This window comes from Opisthocomus hoazin, chromosome 1 (assembly GCF_030867145.1).
Source record: "Opisthocomus hoazin isolate bOpiHoa1 chromosome 1, bOpiHoa1.hap1, whole genome shotgun sequence".
In the NCBI taxonomy this organism is placed as follows: Eukaryota; Metazoa; Chordata; class Aves; order Opisthocomiformes; family Opisthocomidae; genus Opisthocomus; species Opisthocomus hoazin.
In genome coordinates, this window is record NC_134414.1 from 92,608,712 (window position 1) to 92,627,315 (window position 18,604).

General features: G+C 40.2%; 1 protein-coding gene across 6 annotated transcripts in view; it reads left to right on the forward strand.

The window, feature by feature from the left end:
• Positions 1-18,604, forward strand: part of CNKSR2 (connector enhancer of kinase suppressor of Ras 2) — a 232,638-nt gene that overhangs the window by 52,278 nt on the left and 161,756 nt on the right. For all 6 annotated transcript variants that reach the window (XM_075429438.1, XM_075429455.1, XM_075429429.1 and 3 more), the window contains exon 4: positions 9,888-9,975. In XM_075429438.1, coding sequence (XP_075285553.1) covers positions 9,888-9,975 — 88 coding nt within the window. The remainder of the gene's footprint in view (positions 1-9,887; positions 9,976-18,604) is intronic.

Consider the following 18,604-nt stretch of genomic DNA (forward strand, 5'->3'; position numbering starts at 1 on the left):
GAATGATAGCTGATCCGATCCAGGAGTTCCAAGAAGTTAAAGATTAGGGCAGCCATGGTGGTAGCCTGCTTTTAGCAATGCTGTCTTTATTGTCCAAATAAGGCTTCTTAGTAGTAGTATTTTAACTTCATTCAGATTTCTGGGAAAGTCCTTGTGAAGATCCGTGTAGCTTAAACACCTGGTTCTGGCAAATGTTTTCTGTAACATTTTATGACTTTTCTGCTTTATGAGCATGTGGGTATTTTAATTAGATTTGTTCTTTCTTTGTGAAGCCTCCAAATTAGGATGGAGGCAGGCCAATGACTGTATTTTTCTCAGGAAGTGGGGATATCTGGAGATCGGCAGGATTCTGCTTATTATATTCCTTCTAAGAAGCTACTAGGACCACTAGGGGGAGACAGAAAGATTTTAAAAATAAAAGTATTTAAAGTTGGGAACATGGATTTAATTTTATTCTGCACAGGTGTTGCTATTAAATCTGGGCCCCAAATCTTAGTTTTTTTGGTTGGTTTCTAACACCAGTTCCATCTCTGGAGTGCGAAAGAGGGGAGATCAATCTATTAGGAGGAATAAAGTGGCAATTAGCGTTATCTATCTCATTGTAAGATCCATTCTAGGCTGCCCCTATGCAGTGTTTTTCAGGTCACATCTGGAAAAAGCAGCTAGCAGCAGCTCCAGCTTGCGTGGAAATGCAATGGTGTGGGTTTTATGTGTAGAGGATGGTGCTGACTCCATACAGCTTGTTCTTCACTTGCTGCTCTAGCGAGCTCTCTTTTTACGATTTTTCTGTAGGACACTTACAGTCTGTAAGGATCTTGTTAGGCCAGGCACAGTTATCAAAAGGAGTGTGAGGTTTGTGATTTGCTGAGATACTTTCACTGTGGCACTTGCAGTGCCCCTGCAGAGGGTGAATCCAAGGACGCTCTTTGTTCCAGCTCTTTACCTCGAGCAGTCCTAATTCCAGATGTGTGTCAGAGATTGAGTTTTACTGAAAATTAAGGTAGCTTTTATTGTCTTAAAAATCTTCTGGTGTAGTTTCATTTAGGAACTGGAAAATTTAGTAGAAAATTCTAGCTGTTTTCAAGATTCTGAGGAGTGTGAAATAGCTCTCCAGTAATGTCCTGTAAAGAAACTGTCATCGTGCTAATAGATTATGTCCTTAAACTTTTTAGACTAATAATGTCCTTAAACTTTTTAGACTAATTTTAACTTCCTGTTACTTTCTCAGCCCCAAAAATCTACCTTCTCTTCCAGAAGACTTAAAAAAATATTTTAGCTTAAAAATGTTTTATTTTGTGCTCTTTCTCTAATCTTCTAGTTCTTCCAAGACAATTTGCTAATCAGATTGGTGCTTTCTTGGAAAACTATGAGAGTCTTGTGAAAGTATGGTGCCTTTCCACTTGACACTTAATGTAGCTCTTAGGCTGATGGAAAACCGCATTTCAGGCCATAGCAACAAACTACTTAGCTGATGTTCAAAGTAACTTGGCATTGAAATGTCTCCAGTGATACTTCTATGGAACTAGGTAATAATATATACGGTCATCCAGGTGTTCTAGACGTTCAGTTAGATCACTGGTATTCTTTTCAGTCTGTATTCCTATAATTCATTAAAGTTGTATTCTTTGGAATAGTAATAAATGCCACCTTTCTGAATCTTCATTCTTCTCTGATGTGTCAGACTTCTGGAAATTCTTCTGCCTTTTATAGTGCTGACACACTCCATCTTGGAGAGGAATTTTTTTGAGTGCATAATTAAAGTAAGGATTACTGTTGTGAGTTCACTACTGTGGATGCACAACATGAATGCATTGCAATTTTATCGCATAAAGGTATCTCTAACCTCATAAAAGTATCTTTTTCTATACAGAAGTATGTCCAGTAGTATCTGCACATTTTATTGAAATTAGACATATTTATTTGTGTTAATCCCAGGTAAGGTTTTGTTCTTACAGCACATGTTTACAGCCCACCTGAAAACCACTCTGTAGAAGTGTTGGTTTGTGTGTGGATGTGTCAGCGTTCACTGCTTCTGTGAGATTTCTGAATTAAATATGCATCATCCATCCATGGCTTTCTTGATCTAAAAGCACCATGAACACCCAGAGGATTTTGGGAATCAAACCACTTTTTTCAGCTTTAACAAAAATATGTCACGATTTTACCATGTCAGTTGAGTCTTCAGGGACACCAGTGAAAACTTCCCAGTTTTTGTCCAGAGGCAAATATGAACTGAAAAGCAATGATACAAGGATCCCAGAAAATTTTTCTGAGCTCCAAGTTTAGACCATTTATCAGTGCTTATAACTAACTTTCTCTCTGGTTAAGACACAGCAAGCTCTTGTACTGTGCTCACATGTCATTCCTTTTCTACTAATTTGCTACTACCAATTGGTTGTAACACTGAAGTTGTGATGAGTCCTGAGTGAAGGATGCCCAGGTTCATCAAATGCTTTTTCTTGCAGAACTTAACAAATCGGACAGACAGAAGGTTTTATTTTCATCAGAAGTTGGCACAACATTGAGCGTTGAGTTTGTCTCCTAATGAGTCAGAGGCTTTTGCAAACTGAAGGCAGCCTTGGGAGCAGAAGCATCTTTTACAAATCTTTTAAAAGCACCCCATTTCCCCCTTTCAAGTCCCACTGCATGTCATATGTTTTTCTTTCATGGGACAGCTAGATTTAACAGGTAGAGCTCATTACTGTGGTCTTAACTGGGAAGAACTGTAATGCTCTTTGTGGAAGAGGAAGGATCCTGAGGGAACCTGACCAGGGGTGACATTTGATGGCAGCTGCGTGAGCTCTGTCTCTTCCCATCTTGTCTCCTTGCCCTGCCAGCACACAGCTTGTTTGCTTCCCTTGCTTCTGCTGGTGCCATCTTCCATGTTGCTCTTGGTTTGGTATGTTGTCTTCATTCACCTCCACCTACTGCTGTCTTCTTTGCCAACCAAACACCCTGGAAATCTGCATTTCCTGCTGACTGCACTAAGCAAGAAAATTTTCTTAGTTGTGCTTCTGGGCATCCTGCTTCTGTCTGCTATGTAGTGGGTGGGGCCGTGTGATCTGAAGCAAGGACTATTCACACCATGTATCTTGTGCAGCATCAAGAAGAATGTTTTGGATCTTAGCAAATAGTAGCATTATCTGTATAAACTGTAAATGTGGACTTAGAGACTAGGAGTGAGGAGGGGATAGTTGTTCTTAGGGCTTTCATCAAGTCTTCATTAAAGACACAAGTAAAATAATGCAGTAGTTTATTTTTCAATTAACAATTTAAGAAAATATAAACAACTTCCCATGAGATAGACGCAAAATGTTGTAGTAGCTATTGTGTCACAGATTTAATGATCGTGAATTAGGATTTGTCAGGGAATACTGGATTTTTTTAGTGTACTGTTTGACTCTGCCATCTGTGTGGGCACTGATTCAATGTGTCTTTCACAGCAACTCTCCGGTATCCCTTGCTTTTCACCCTAGCACTGTCGTTCTTTTCGAAATTAAAAGCTTAAACTGCTGCTGCAGATTACACTGAAGTCTAAGTAGAAGGAACAAAGAGATCTTGTGGAGATAGATTTTGTATTCAAGACTTTCAGTGCTGTGTCCAGAGAAAAGCTAGTAGGCTGACAAATGTGCACCAGTCTGATTAATTTACCGCTGCTGTCTGGATACATGATACATGAACAATATGGAACAAGGAGATGAACAAAAGGCCCAAATGTAAATAGAAATTGTTAGTCATAGAAAAGATACGGGTCAAATTCCTGACAGGATAAAAAAAAAATGTAAAATTTCAGAGTAAAAGGCTGTTCTGGCAAGTCTAGGTCTGCTTTTAAGGCCATTCACAGAGTGGTGGGGTGTAATCCTTCGATGTCTAACCCGAGGTGGGGAAGTGATTTTGATATGGGCTTAAATGTGCTAATATTCTGCAAAACACTTATATGTATACATAAATCCTATTAAGTAAGGCTAAAATCTGTGCCTCAAGTTAAGGACATTTAAATGCTTCAGTGATGAAGTCTGGGCAGCAGAACGGGACCTCGGAGCCTCACTGTGGGCTGCGTAACTTTTTTTGGTGATGCTCTGTTGTCTACAGAGAAGCGCAGCCTGCATTGGTGTAGACAGTCTTTATTTATGTATGAAAATTCTTGGTGTTCAGCTTCAGCGCACCCTTTGAACCTGCTTTGTATGAAAGCACTGGGGTAGCAGAATGCGTTCCCCACTCAGAAATAGATCTTTCTCTTCACCATGGTGACATAAACAATGCATGCATTTTCTTCCACTGTAGTTAAAATATGTTCAGCTGGATTTCTTTGACTCATTGTTTTCAGTGAATGAGCCTTGGGGATGTTTATGGTGTGACTATTTTGTAGTTTTAAGTAAAGAGGAGCATGATGCTTGAATGCTTGCAAGCCCATAACTTCTTACTTACAAAGAAAGTATTGCTGGTTTAGAGCCTCCTTTATAGGAGACTTCATACAGTCCTGTTAGCGGTGCTTGGTTATTGCTGGTTCTGATAGAGTAAATCTGATTTGCACACAAGATGGTGGGGGAAAACAAAAGAAAACCCAAACAAAAACCAAAGAGTTTAGCTATTTTTTACTCGCCACACAAATAATGCACTTTCTGTCAATTGGTTTTCAGTCTTAAATTTGTGAATCTTAAGTTTTCTTTATGTGTTTCCCTTTATACTTGTTTGAATGGTATGCCAAACCTGCTGCCTAAGAGTGCTACTGGAACAGCTGTAAATGTTTAACAGAGCACTCATTTAAAGAATTCCTTTATCCAGGGTGAATTTTACTGCATTCCTCCCTGATTCTACAGAAAGCAGTTCCATTAGAAATACAAATAAAATGTTTGTTTCATGAAAGCCTAAAACTATGAACCTTAGATGGATGTGGCACAAATATATATGCCACAATATTGTACATTCAGATTTTTTATTTGAGCTTAATGTGTTGCCTTTGAAGACTGAATTATATTACTGATTTGGTTACCTTTCTCTTTAAAAGATTTTTGGACTATTATGTTTAATCAAACTGCTCTGAGGATGTTTTCCCTTGTTAGGATGCTGAAATAAGTATGATGTTGGTTTTAAACCCCTCACAATGTCTATTGTTGTAAAATAGCTCAGTACTACAACTAGGGCTGAAATATGATTAACTTTTGTTTTGAAGCTATACTTTGACTAACAGCGGTCTGTATTTGTCCAAATGGCAGGTTTTTAAAATGAAATAGTTATTTCTATGTATCATTTTCCCCTAACCAAATGTATGAAGAAGACAGATGAGGAGGCTAAAGCATATGAGACCAAAAATGTTGATAGTGTACAAATACCAAGGGTATGCATCTCCTTCACAATACACATCTTTTTTGTAATTGCTTGGGAAGGATTTTTCTTCATGTGCAGTCAGTGATTGTGGCTATTGATAGCTATTGAATTGTATTATTTCTTAATTCTATGAGGGAATTAGCTGTGCTATATTGATGTAGCTGGTTGTTCTACCAATCCTTCAGGGTGGCTTAATTAATTAATTTTAGATAATACTTTTTTTTTTTCTGATAAATGCTGATACTGCTGAAGATTTTAATTAGGTCTCAATTCATAGAAGTGCATACATACATGCATGTGTGTTACAGCCTGCATTACACATTTATAAAAAAATTCATGTTTCAGAGTTGTTTTATTATTTGTCTCAAACACCAGTTTATAAAAAGTCAAAAGAACGAGTAGCTCTGTCATGCCTGGCATTAGGGAAATCTTATTTCCTATAGATTAGGGTCTTGAAGTTGATTGACTTTAATGTTTAAAAAAAAGAGTAAACATCAACTGTAAAGTTTTTTTCCCTGTGAATGAGGTATTTAGAAGCTCTTCATGTCACTGGAATCTGTGGTGTCTAATAAGGTGCAGGCTCATGATGTGTGTTCACACAGTGGGAAGATTAAGAGGCTCCCAGTTTTCCCACTGCATGCATGATCACAAAACATGTATGAACTTAATTGTCCTTGAAACCTATTACCCACCCATTTGTGAAAGTGGTTGGAAAATGGCTAATGGCTTCGAGTTTTGGAAAGGAGAAGGCAGGAGAAAAGGTGAGAACAAGGGCAAAACCACCCTGCACGTGTGTGCAGAAGCATTGAAGTGATTGCATAAATGTCCTTTTCTGAAGGTACCAGGTGTAGAAGGGGTGGCCAAAGAATGGAAAGGGGAAGCCAGCAGAGGTCTGGAAAAGGAAATTAATGGAAAGAGTATGTGGTCAGATGGGTCCACCAGGTAGCTACAATGGTGTTTTCATGTGGGTGTTGCCAAGGAAGAGAATCACAGGGAGGTTTTGAAGGAAGAACAAATAAATTACAGGAGAAACTGAGTAAGAAAGGTTCCGTGAATAGGGAAATGTATGTTGGAAAAGGTCCTGGAAATGACTGAGAGAGAGGTGGGACAATGGGACGCTGAGGTGAATGTCACAGCAGGAAGTGGGGCAACATATGGCCCCAGTCCAAGGCAGTTCTTTAGTTCTTGTTCAACTTAAAGAGCACCAAATTGGACAGCATATATGTGTTGAAAATTGCAGTTGTTCTCAGGGACTTTTCTTCAATGGAGCCATAGGAGTTAGAGGACTTAAAGGTCCACGGGACTGCAAAAGATGTTGCTTTGAAACAAAAGAGCAGAAATTGGAAGCTGATAGAAATGGCTCAGCCAAGCCAAGGAAGTAATTTTTAACAATGGTCTAATTAAACAAGGAATTCCTTTTACTTGGTGTGTTTCTGATGCCTTGAGAATGAAAGTGTTTTAACAGCCAATTGAAAAGTTATAGTTTATTCAGGCTTTATCTGCATTTATACGTATTGTTTCATCTGTTCACAGTCAATAATGATGTGCTCTATTAAAATTACGATCAGTGGATATATTATCAATGAAGAGTTTTTTTGTCAGATTGGTGTTTCCCACTGTGTCTTTTATGAACTCCAATCAGTGATTCTACAATGAAGTTTCTGTTGATATTTTGGTTGAAACTTCTTGCATGTTGTTACACTAAGTCTTGCTGGACTTTCACTGTTGAAATTGAGGCTCGGGATGTAATAACAAATTACATTTCCTTTGGTAGTAGATATTTAAAGAGGTGCTTACCATTTCCCCAGCTGCTTATGTAGTGGTGGCCGCACAGTTGTGCGTGCAGATTGGCTCCAGGGAAGTGGTCTGAACTAGAGAGGGGGAGGAAGGGGGACTGCAATTTTCCTGGTCCAATTTGCAGCAGTACTCCAGAGAGGCAGCGGCAGAAACTGGTGTGAGGGCATTGGTTTATAAGCTACAGAGACCTACAGAGGAGACGGCTTGAAGACCCCCTACATTTTCTGCAGGAGCAAAGTCTGTATAACACGGACTTGCCTCCTTATCTTTCCAAGTTGTGAAGCACTTTTCAAAATATTACATATTAGTTATTGATTTTTAGTAGTCGTCATCTTCCTGTTGGCACCCTTGCTGCCTGCTTCACATGCTTTTTTCCGTAAATCTTCACTGTGTAAACTTCAGCGTAACAAAAATGAGTAATGTGTCAGTCCCTTTGCGTGTTCTTTAATGTCAACAAAGTTTATATGGGGCATTTCTAACAATCTTCACTAAGAGCAAGAATGGTAAAAATGTCATTACTTTCCTTATGAACCATGAAACCAAATGAAATTGTAAAAGTATGAGGGACGATAATGCAGTATTAGAAGCAAAAGCCTACCATGCAGTTTTGTTTAGAGAAATGCTGAAGGCTTTGAAATGTCAAATAGATTCCAGTTGTGTAACTTGAGGATCAAATTATATTAACATCCATACTTAAAGTAAAATAATGCAATTTGTTGACTTGATTCCATTCATCTTCAATAAAAGTGAGTTCATAAATGAACATGACCTTTTTAAATCAAAGTTTCGGGTAGATTTCAGAATCTCAGCAATTACAGTTTTGAAAGGAAAGATATCAGTGTTTTTGCACATCTTTGTTAATACATTTTTTTAAAACACAATTATGGTTCATAAATAAGTGGTTCAGTTACTTTTTATCCTTTAATATGCTCACATGTCTCCTGAAATTCAGTAATTGTCTGTGTGTGTGTCTGTGGGTAGGCCTGTTGTAGTGTGTGCCTATTGTACAGTTGCCATATACTGCATAAAACTTGGACTCTGAGATTATACATCTATATCATATAGCTTTTTTTAAGGCACCTTTTAGAACTTACCCACATGCTGTCCACTAAGTGCTTACCCTTTTGTTGCTTTTCTGTCTCTTAAACTGTGCCTGGCTTCCTATTTCTGTACTTTTATTTTAAAAAGAACGTACTGCTTTTCTCCTAGACAATACGGTTGGAAAGTATATGTTGTTGCATGACATATTACATCAAATTAAAGCTGCTAGACTTGAGTATGCACCTCAAAGTTCATTCTATGTCAGGAACCATCAGGGCTGGATTTGGGAGCCTTGGAGAATAAAGAGGGCATTAGGAGAAGCAGGTGGTGATAAGGGAGTTCGCATGGGTTTATTAGTGAACAGTTCCAAATCTGCTTGCACTAAAATTTTGTAGTTCTACATGTGGAAAAGAAATTTAGAAACCTTCTAAGAACCAGTAGAATTATATTTGTAGTTATCATTTGGACGTGCTTATAGCAGAGTTCTTCGTACTTGTCTTCAGGCTTAAATGACAAAGCATAATACCAGCCAGCACTGTAAAACTCTTAAAGGTATATAAAAATATCTATGCTCTAGGAAGTGATAAAAAGCAGCAGCTGAGGAAGGGACTAGCCACCTAGCTTAATTTATAGGCAACCATACTTAAAGTATGGTTTAGTGATCTTGGCACACTGCGTGATCCATTGTTAGTTTATTCAGATATTAGAATCCTTGTGATTCTTTACCACTTTGTTTTATGTGTTTGAAGCAGGTATATTAGGGAGAAATGCCATCATTGCGATGCTAATAATGCCCATAAAAATCCTCATTTGCAACATTGATGCAGTCAGTATCTTGACGACTCTTGAAGAAAATACTAGTCCTGTCTAGTGTTTGGCTGCTTCCTGAATATGGAAAATAGGCCGAGTTGTGTTTATAGTGTAACACAGATTTGTACTACAGAAATCAGATGACTGCCGACCTCACTAGCCAAATACGTTTTAGCAGTGTCTCTAGAGAGCAAGCAAACTTCTAGGTAGACAAGCATATTAAACATTCTAACCTGAAGTTTTAAGGTATAGGATACATGTAGTTGACGTCTCTAAATGCTGGATTACACTTTTCATTTCACTGAGTGCTTCTGATTGTAGCCCAGTCTGGGGGGGATGTTAGGTTGTGCCTCCAGTTTAGCCTTTGCAGCTGCTTCTGAGTGTTGATGCATCTCGGGCTTTAAATGCTATTCTCCCCTTTGGATAAAAAGATTTTTACTTCTTCTGAGACTCTTCAGTACTTTTACCAGATAGTAGATCAAGTCCCAAGAATCCCAGTGAATCAGCCAAATGCTTTTATGATCTGATTCACATCTGGATGCCATTCATATCACAGGTGGAAGCAGTGCCTCCGGTTGCCTTTATGAGAGTATTCCCAAACAAGTGCAGAAGGCAAGGTGGGCTTTTTCTGGGGGAGTAAAGACAGCCCAGAAGTAAACTGGAAGGCTGTGAAAAATAATGCTTTTATAGATGGAATTTCTTAGACAACCTTGAAAACTGCAAAACCAAGGAGAGATGAATAATTTCCGTGGACATATATCCTGTATTTGACAATTTTAGTAGTACATTTTGGGTATTCTGCGTGATTTTAATATCTCTAGAAACAATGTGTATGAAGTGCATTGTGCACCGGTGAAGCAAGTGGATATATACTAGTGCTATTCAACATTTTTTTCTTCTTTTTTTTTTAGATCACCTTTTGCTGCTGTTACAGATTACTCAGTAACAAGAAATAATGTCATACAGCTCTGTCTGGAACTAACAACAATAGTACAACAGGTATGAGACCGTCTGCTTAGCAACTTTTTTTTTTCCTAAGCTGTAAATGGCCTTTACCTTCTTCACACAATTTTGTATTGCTCTGTCTGTATCATTGCCTAACAAAAATAAGGAAATACTCATACTTAGTAAATGCTTTATAAAAATTCTGCTTCCTGGTTTTATAATACTAGTTTGGGTTGTGCTGTGTATATACCTCTGCATATCTCAGTAGTAAGATTCATCTTGGGTTCTCTAGTCTAGTATCATCACTATAGATTTGTGAAATCTACTTGATTATTTGCATATTTAATTTCTCATATTTTGTCTTTAATTTTTAATTAACTGTCTGGTTCAAAAGGTCTGTATGTATTGGACTTCAGACATCTGCTCTTTCATACAATTCATATCATCTAGGTGTCCTTTATGATGACACGTCCCCATTGGCTAGAAAATTTTGGATACATTTTTGTACATCGAACCTTCAAGAAATCCAGAAGTAGGCAGTGAGAAGCACTTTCTTAACGGGCTTCATTTGGGATTGCAATCTAGAGAACCTTCCCCACCATTCTGTTTCTCCCGTGTACGCGATTTAGGTCTGTCCCTATCTTTGCGTGTTCTGCTGAAACTGAAAAGTCTCTTTTGCTGCAAGTTTGAACAAATGATGCCAAATTCTGTAGAAATAACCTAGGAAGTTAAAGTAGTTCTATTCAGTTGAGCATTATCATCTACCCTGATGCATGCATTTCTGAGTCCGGTCTGCTGCTGACTACTGTGAAGGGCCTTGGTACCATCTTATACCATCAGTTGACCATGTGGTGGTGCAGCAGTGCCCATCATGCAGGGGGAAAACGATCCAGCGAAGGTTGCCTCTCCTGGTGGCTCACCAACAGGAGAGGGAAGGTACCACTGCTGCCAAGCAGAAGTTCAAGGCTGTTTGCACTTGAGAGCGTGGAGTAGAGAAAAAGGGAGAGATTGGGCTAAGTAGGAGCACTGAGCACTTCTGGTTTACAGAAGCATCGCTCCAAATCGAGTGAAGCTCAACTTCTGTGACCTCTTGGCATGACCTGGTATGGTGGTACTCTCCCTTTTAAACAAGGAATGCAGTTTTCTCTGGCCCTTTCATAAATGTGTGCAACACTGAGAATTAGTTGGGTTTGCTTCCCACCTGAGTTGGAGAAGAACAATATTGCTAGTCCTGTGTGTTCAAGCTTGGGAAATGAAAGTTTCTCACTTTTCTGTATTATTATTATTAATCATTTTCCCTCAGTTATGTGTGGGGTTTTGGATGTGGTAATGAAGCATGGTCTGTTCCCTCCCCACAGGCCACACAGCAAAGGTGCCTGTTTGCTTCCCGGGCCCAAGGGCCAAGGGGTGTCCCGCCGGTCGTGTCCTTCAGCAGCCCCACACTCTCCACCGGGCTTCTTGCTGTCACCCTGCCTGTCCTGGTTTCAGCTACGACATTGCTTCAGACTGGGACAGAGGTGCCAGCAGTGGTGGCTGTGGAAGAAGAGCCCAGGCCTTCATTTTCTTGGCTGCCTTTTGCACAACACGTTTTTTTTTTCATCTGTTGTCTTGTGGCTTGCTGTGCCCTTGTTGAGCTGTGAGAAGGGGTCAGTACCAGGGAGGCGCAGAGGACATCCCTTCCCCTTGGTCCAACTGCTCATTTTCCACAGAAGTAGCTGTGCATCACTGTCTAGTTCTTGAATTGAGGGGGAAAGGCTCCTGATTCATTTTCATGTGTCCACTATTAGTGAGAAAGTGGATAGAATATCAACTGCTGCAGTATTTCCCAGGAATTAGCTCAATATCAGTTCATTTTCTTACAGATTCATCCCTGTCCATGATACTGAGAATTTGCTATGGTGTAGGTAAATATTTCTCTATGTATATATTTCAGCGTGAATGAGAGCAAATGTTACTATTTAACACGGTTGGAAAACAGCAGTTTTATCTTCACCAAAACTGACATAATTCCCCAATAAGAAAACAGTTCAGTACATGAATCAATACTTTGAAGACAAAAGGAGCATTTAAGTGCCCAAACTTAAGCAGGCTCTGAAACTGAATTGGGCTGTAGTCAGAAGAATGATAACAAAAAATTCCATTACTAGTCCCGAACACATGTGATTTGATCTCTACTTAAAACAACTGCATTCCAACATAGCATTTCAAAATGTCTTCACTGAGATTTTCTTTTATATGATCACTGAACACACTGAAAGTCCTCACTGTGCTTTCTTGAGGCTGTAAAATGAGTGTTTCAGTATCAGCTCATCAGGTTTTTTTCTATCTTCAGAATCTGTTTTGTATGCAAAGTACTTCATAGTACTTCACTAACTTACAATAATTTACAATTGAATTAAAAATGTTTTTTGTTTGTTTGTGAAAGACCTATGGAAGGCAGTGTTACAATTGTTCTTGTAACAGTAGCTAACAACAGATTTTTATAAAGCTTGAAGGTTTGTTAGAAAATGCAGAATGGCACATATTTTGTTTTAACCATTTCATTTTTGATGTGTGTTGCACATTGCCCAGGATCCAACTAACAGGCCAGCTCACAGTGGATATTTGTTGGCGGAAGCAGGCCCCTGAGAACACTGCAAGTTATTATTGTAACCTGCTTTGCATTCACACTAATCTATGCAGCTGTTTTATTTTGGCTTAGGGATTTTTTTTCTCCCCCTTAGGACTTTAGGATATTGTTTCATAGGCACTTCCTGCAGGTTTTCAGTCTTAAGCCATCAGTAAGGAGGATGGTATTATTTAATTCAGGGCTTGCATTCTTGTTTCATTTTTATAATCAACTCTTCCCTTGCAGCGGAACATTGGGAGGGGAGGTGTGTGTGGAAGATTTAAATAACAAACAAATCCATGAGTCTATCGTGATTTTTGCTACCATTCCCGTGTACTCTCTGCCTTTCTCTCGTACACTTACCTTCCTCCCCACAGGAATATGGGGCTAAGCATTATCTGTACTGTCTGTTTACACTACGATGAGTAAAAAAGGCTTGTTCATTCTTGATAGTACAATATAGGTGTTAATGGGAAATGGGTGTATAGGTTGAGGGGGTTGTGTAGGTAGGGAGATAGTTTTGATTTGTGCTTTTTTCCCCTTTGGTTCATTTATGAATTTAGATTTGTGTTTGCAGAATTGTTCCAGTCCGAAAAGCATATAAGAAAGAACACGAGTGTCTCCTTGTCTTTATGGCGTTCATGGAAGTCTTGCTATTTACTTAGATGGCGTGTTCGGCTTCAGAGGGTGCCAGGCACTGGTCGTTTTAAGTGTGCTTGCTTGTTTTGGAAAGGTGGCAGTAGCTACAATGATAACTGTAAGGAAAAGAAGACTTATTGCTTTCTTAGGCAATCTGTAGGTAGCTTTCATTATCATTGTCAATGCTCTTATTCCTCAGGAACCCATTGAGGTTTCACTAAAGAAGCTTTCGTCTTTAGAATTAAACCCCTGGAAATCTTGGAAATATCTGAAAAGTCTAATTTTATATTGACCTTGTAAGATACTAGATTTTAAAGAAAATTTTACTGCTGAACACCATAGTTCTTATAATTGCTGTTTAGTAGCGATCTTTAGTAGCACTCCTCACATGGTTTTTACTTTCCTTAATCAGCTTTCACAATGATTTGCTGTGTTTATTTAGTTTTAAAACCACTGATGTTTATCTTGCAGCTTTAATGTCTTGTGGGATTTATTTAGCAAGATGCTCCAGCAGAAGCATAGCTGTAGGCCTGTAAATACTCCTTTGTAAAAGCTTCACTGCAATTACTTCTCTGCCTAAACACCTTTTTGAAAAGTCACTATGCAGTGGAAGCAATTATGTGTAATGGGTGGAGATGGAGAACTGTCACTTGGCTGACATGGATCTGGCTTGCACTGTTGTCACAGAACATATTGCTGATGTCATCTGTCTCACAGCAACATTTGGAAGTGAACTCGGATTTTGGATGATATGGGTTGAGAACTTGGGTGATGCAATATGGGAGGTGACGGTCAGGGTGGAAGATAGCTAGGAAAGACCGAGACAACCATCCACAAATACTCTGTCTGGACATACAGGCACCTGGGATTTTGAGCTAAAAGCCCTAATTTCGAGCACACGTAGAAGTGCCCTGTACATTGCCTCAGCTGAGTGATTTGGAGCTTACCCCCCATTTAAAAGTGTTTGAGATTTCACAAAGTCAGAGTCCATATACGGCGTGCCCTGAAGGACTTGCTTCCCATGCTGGGAGGGGTAATCTTTGTTAGGCTTCTAGCCACTGCTATCTTTTAGATAGAAGTTTTTGAAAAGGATCACAAATTATTTCTTGAGCAGTGCACTGGTTTTGTATGATACTGCATTTTTTACAATGAAATGGCTGTGATGAACGTTTCAAATATTACGTCTCACTAAGAAACTCAATGCAGGCTTGTTTTCCAATTTAAAGGATAAAAAGGGAATTTACTTTTAGCCCCCCGCCCCAACTCAGGATCCAAATGAAATGATATAAAATGGTTCTGTTCTTTTTTTTAGGACAATATCAAATACGTGAATAGATAAGACTAATTAATATCCTTAGTACTATGGTTACAAAGTATCTCACATGTAATATTTTCTATCACAATTCCTCACTTGTGTTTTTAAGTCCTAGTTATTAAGGACTTTAAGGACTTGCTAAATATAGCCTAAAAATTTTGAATTTTAGGTCATACCAAGTAGCTGGTTACCTCAGGTATCTTTAGCTAATAAACTGGCTTTAATAGTTTAGTGGTGTGAATGTTTGGTTGGTTCTTCATTAAAGCTGCTTTGCGCTTCCAGATTGTTGGGATTTTCAAAGCAACATGTGTTTGATGGAAACAGTTATGTATTAAATTTTAAAGTTTTTAATTTAAATTTTCAACATTATACTTTCCACCCCAACTTTGCTATCGAAGCAGGAGAATCTCTGTTAGCCTACCATGGTAATAACCCCCTCCCCTCCCCCCTTTTATTAAAAAAAGTACTGTATGGTGAGGAGGACATGTTGTTGGAATTTAAAATATATATATGCATAGTACACTGTTCATACAAAACGCCCCATTTCTGAGAAGTGTACAAGTAGGGGGGTAAGTGTACAAGTGGGTAGCTAAATAGGTGTGGTGACAAGTTTAAAACAACAGAAAAACCCCGCCTTGAAAACAATACCTAGGGAATGTCTGCCTATAGTACGTGGAATCCAAATGGTATTCATATGAGTGTTATACATCATTGCAAGTAACACTGACAGAAATGTAGATTCAGCTTTTATCCTTCAAGTGCTGCTCTTACGCAAGACTTTCTGTTGCATAAGGTTTAGAGCCATGCTCTGAAGTAGTGGTGTTTCAGGATATGTATTATCCTGTGCAGTTGTTTTCTTCACATTTAGAAGCCAATGTATAATGTATAAGGTAAAATAGAATTTAAAGGATTATTTGAGATATGAAACTGTTTCTTGTTTACAAGAAGCTGTGTCAAAGTAGTTTCAATTTATGCTCTTCAGCAATGTTTTTCTGGTTTTCGTAGTAGAATAGCTTATTTCTCTATAGCACACTTTGTGGAAAATTTCATATGTAGTTTAGTGTAATGTATAAAGTGCTTAACATTGTATAAGGTGCTTAACATTGATGCCTTTTTCTGATTCTGGTAGTTTATTTCTGCTATTTTATTATACTTTTTTTCCCTTGAAATGGCTTACTTATAGATATATTGTTGTCTTTTGTTTGAAGTGTTGAAGTCCTTTTTGAAAGGGGATTAGGCATGGAATAGCGCAAAGATTAAAACGTCAATGATAGTCTGTAGGGATATGAACAACTACTAGAAATAATTTGATGTCTAATTAGTTGTCATTGAGATATATGCCGTAAAGAGATGTGTTGTTTTTTTCCTAAACTTGTGTAGGCTGTGATGTGACATTTTCAAAGTAGTTTATGAAGTCATTGCATGCTTTAATAAAAACCCAACCTGTAAAGTCCTGTGAATTTGTTAGCTGTGTTGTCTTTTCCATTCTTAAAGAAAGTAGTTTCTTTCCCTTGTGGATGGAAGAAGAAGAAGGAAAAAAGCCAAAAAGATTGCCGAGTACATAAGAAGCTTAGTGACTAGAAAGCAAAAATGGGTTGATGTTGGCTTGTTTGTTGTTTTTTGTTGCTTGTTTTAGTTCCAGATTAATAATTGACAGCCTCTGAACATGGTGAAAAATGAAACACAAAGGAGAACAATTTGTGGAAAAAAGAGTAGTCTTTCTGATTGAGCGTATGCTGGTAAATCAATGCAGCTGTTAAATTTTTCCAAGAAAAGGAGCCTGAGTGGGTCAAGGCAATGGTGAAAGAGTCAGGGACTGTTGAGTTAATTGATGCACTCGTGGAAGCGCTTGCAGAAAATAACAGAAAGTTGGTGGAAACTGAGATTAAGTGTAGACAGAGGGGAAAAATGGGCCTTAGTGTCTCGTGTTTCCTTTAAATAAAACCTTTTTTCTTCGACTGGTTGTTGTGGGCACTGCGTCAGCAGTGCATGTTGAGTGACATCACAGTTTCTGTTTGAACAGAGGCAGACAGGATATGCCGTGCTCGCTGTGTGGTCCTTTAAAAATGCTAAATTTAATCAGTAATGGTGATGGATTAGATTATGTTGGTCGTATCAGTAGAAGTGAGGACGGACACTCTGCATTTCTTTTGCTTTGGAAACTGATTTCACTTTCCAGAGACACTACAGTCTTTGTAACCAGCCACAACGAAGCAAGATTTCACAGAATGTAAGGGTTTGGAAGGGACCTCTATGAGTCACCTCATCCAACCCTCCTGCCAAAGCAGGGTAACCTAGAGCAGGTTGCACAGGACCTTGTCCAGGCAGGTCCTGAATATCTCCAGAGAAGGAGAATCCACAGCCTCCCTGGGCAGCCTGTTCCAGTGCTCCGTCACCCTCAAAGTGAAAAAGTTCTTCCTGATTTTCAGATGGCACTTCCTATGCTTTGGTTTGTACCCGTTGCCCCTTGTCCTGTCACTGGGCACCACTGCAAAGAGTCTGGCCCCATCCTCCTGACACCCACCCTTCAGATATTTATAAGCATTTCTAAGGTCCCCTCTCAGCCTTCTCTTCTTCAGGCTCAACAAGCCCATCTCCCTCAGCCTTTCCTCATAGGAAAAATGCTCCCGTCCCCTCATCATCCTCATAGCCCTCTGCTGGACTGTCTCCAGTAGTTCCTCATCTTTCTTGAACTGGGGAGCCCAGAACTGGACACAGCACTCCAGATGGGGCCTCAGCAGGGCAGATTAGAGGGGAAGGAGAACCTCCCTCGACCTGCTGACCACACTCTTCTTCATGCACCCCAGAATACTGTTGGCCTTCTTGGCTGCCAAGGCACGCTGCTGGCTCATGGTCAACTTGTCATCCACCAGGACACGCAGGTCCCTCTCCACAGAGCTGCTCTCCAGCAAGTCTGCCCCAAGCCTGTACTGGTGCATGGGGTTGTTCCTCCCCAGATGCAGGACCCTGCACTTGCCCTTGTTGAACCTCATCAGGTTCCACTGTGCTCAGCTCTCCAGCCTGTCCAGGTCTCGCTGAATGGCAGCACAGCCTGCTAGTGTATCCACCACTCCTCCCAGTTTTGTGTCATCAGCAAACTTGCCGAGGGTACATTCTACCTCTTCATCCAGGTCATTGCTGAAGAAGTTGAACAAGACTGGGCCAAGTATTGACCCCTGGGGGACACCACTTGTTGCTGGTCTCCAACTAGACTCAGCACCGCTGATGACAACCCTCTGAGTTCTGCCATTCAGCCAGTTCTCAATCCACCTCACCGACCACTCGTCCAGCCCACACTTCCTCAGCTTCCCTAGGAGGATGTTATGGGAGACAGTGTCGAAAGCCTTGCTAAAGTCTAGGTAGACAACATCCACGGCTCTCCCCTCATCTACCCAGCCAGTCATGCCATCGTAGAAGGCTATCAGATTGGTCAAGCATGATTTCCCCTTGGTGAATCCATGCTGGCTACTCCTGATAACCTTCTTTTCCTCCACTTGCTTGATGATGACCTCTAGAATGAGCTGCTCCATCACCTTTCCCGGGATGGAGGTGAGGCTGACCGGCCTGTAGTTCCCTGGGTCCTCCTTCTTGCCCTTTTTGAAGACTGGAGTGACATTGGCCTTTCTCCAGTCCTCGGGCACCTCTCCTGTCCTCCAGGACCTCACAAATATGATGGAGAGTGGCTCAGCAATGACATCCGCCAGCTCCCTCAGCACTCGTGGGTGCATTCCATCGGGGCCCATGGATTTGTGGACGTCCAGATCGCTTAAGCGATCCCTCACACAGTCCTCCTCGACCAAGGGAAAGTCATCCTCTCTGCAGGCTTCCTCTATGACCTCCAGGGCCTGGGATTCCTGAGGGCCTGCCTTGGCACTGAAGACTGAAGCAAAGAAGGTATTCAGTAACTCTGCCTTCTCCGCATCCTCCGTCACCAGGACACCCGCCTGATTCTACAGCGGCCCCACATTGTCCCTAGCGTTCCTTTTGCTGCTGATGTAGTTGAAGAAGCCCTTCTTGTTGTTTTTGACATCCCTTGCCAGCTTCAATTCCAGGTGGGCCTTGGCCTTCCTCGTTGCATCCCTGCATGCTCTGACCACATTCCTGTACTCTTCCCAAGTGAC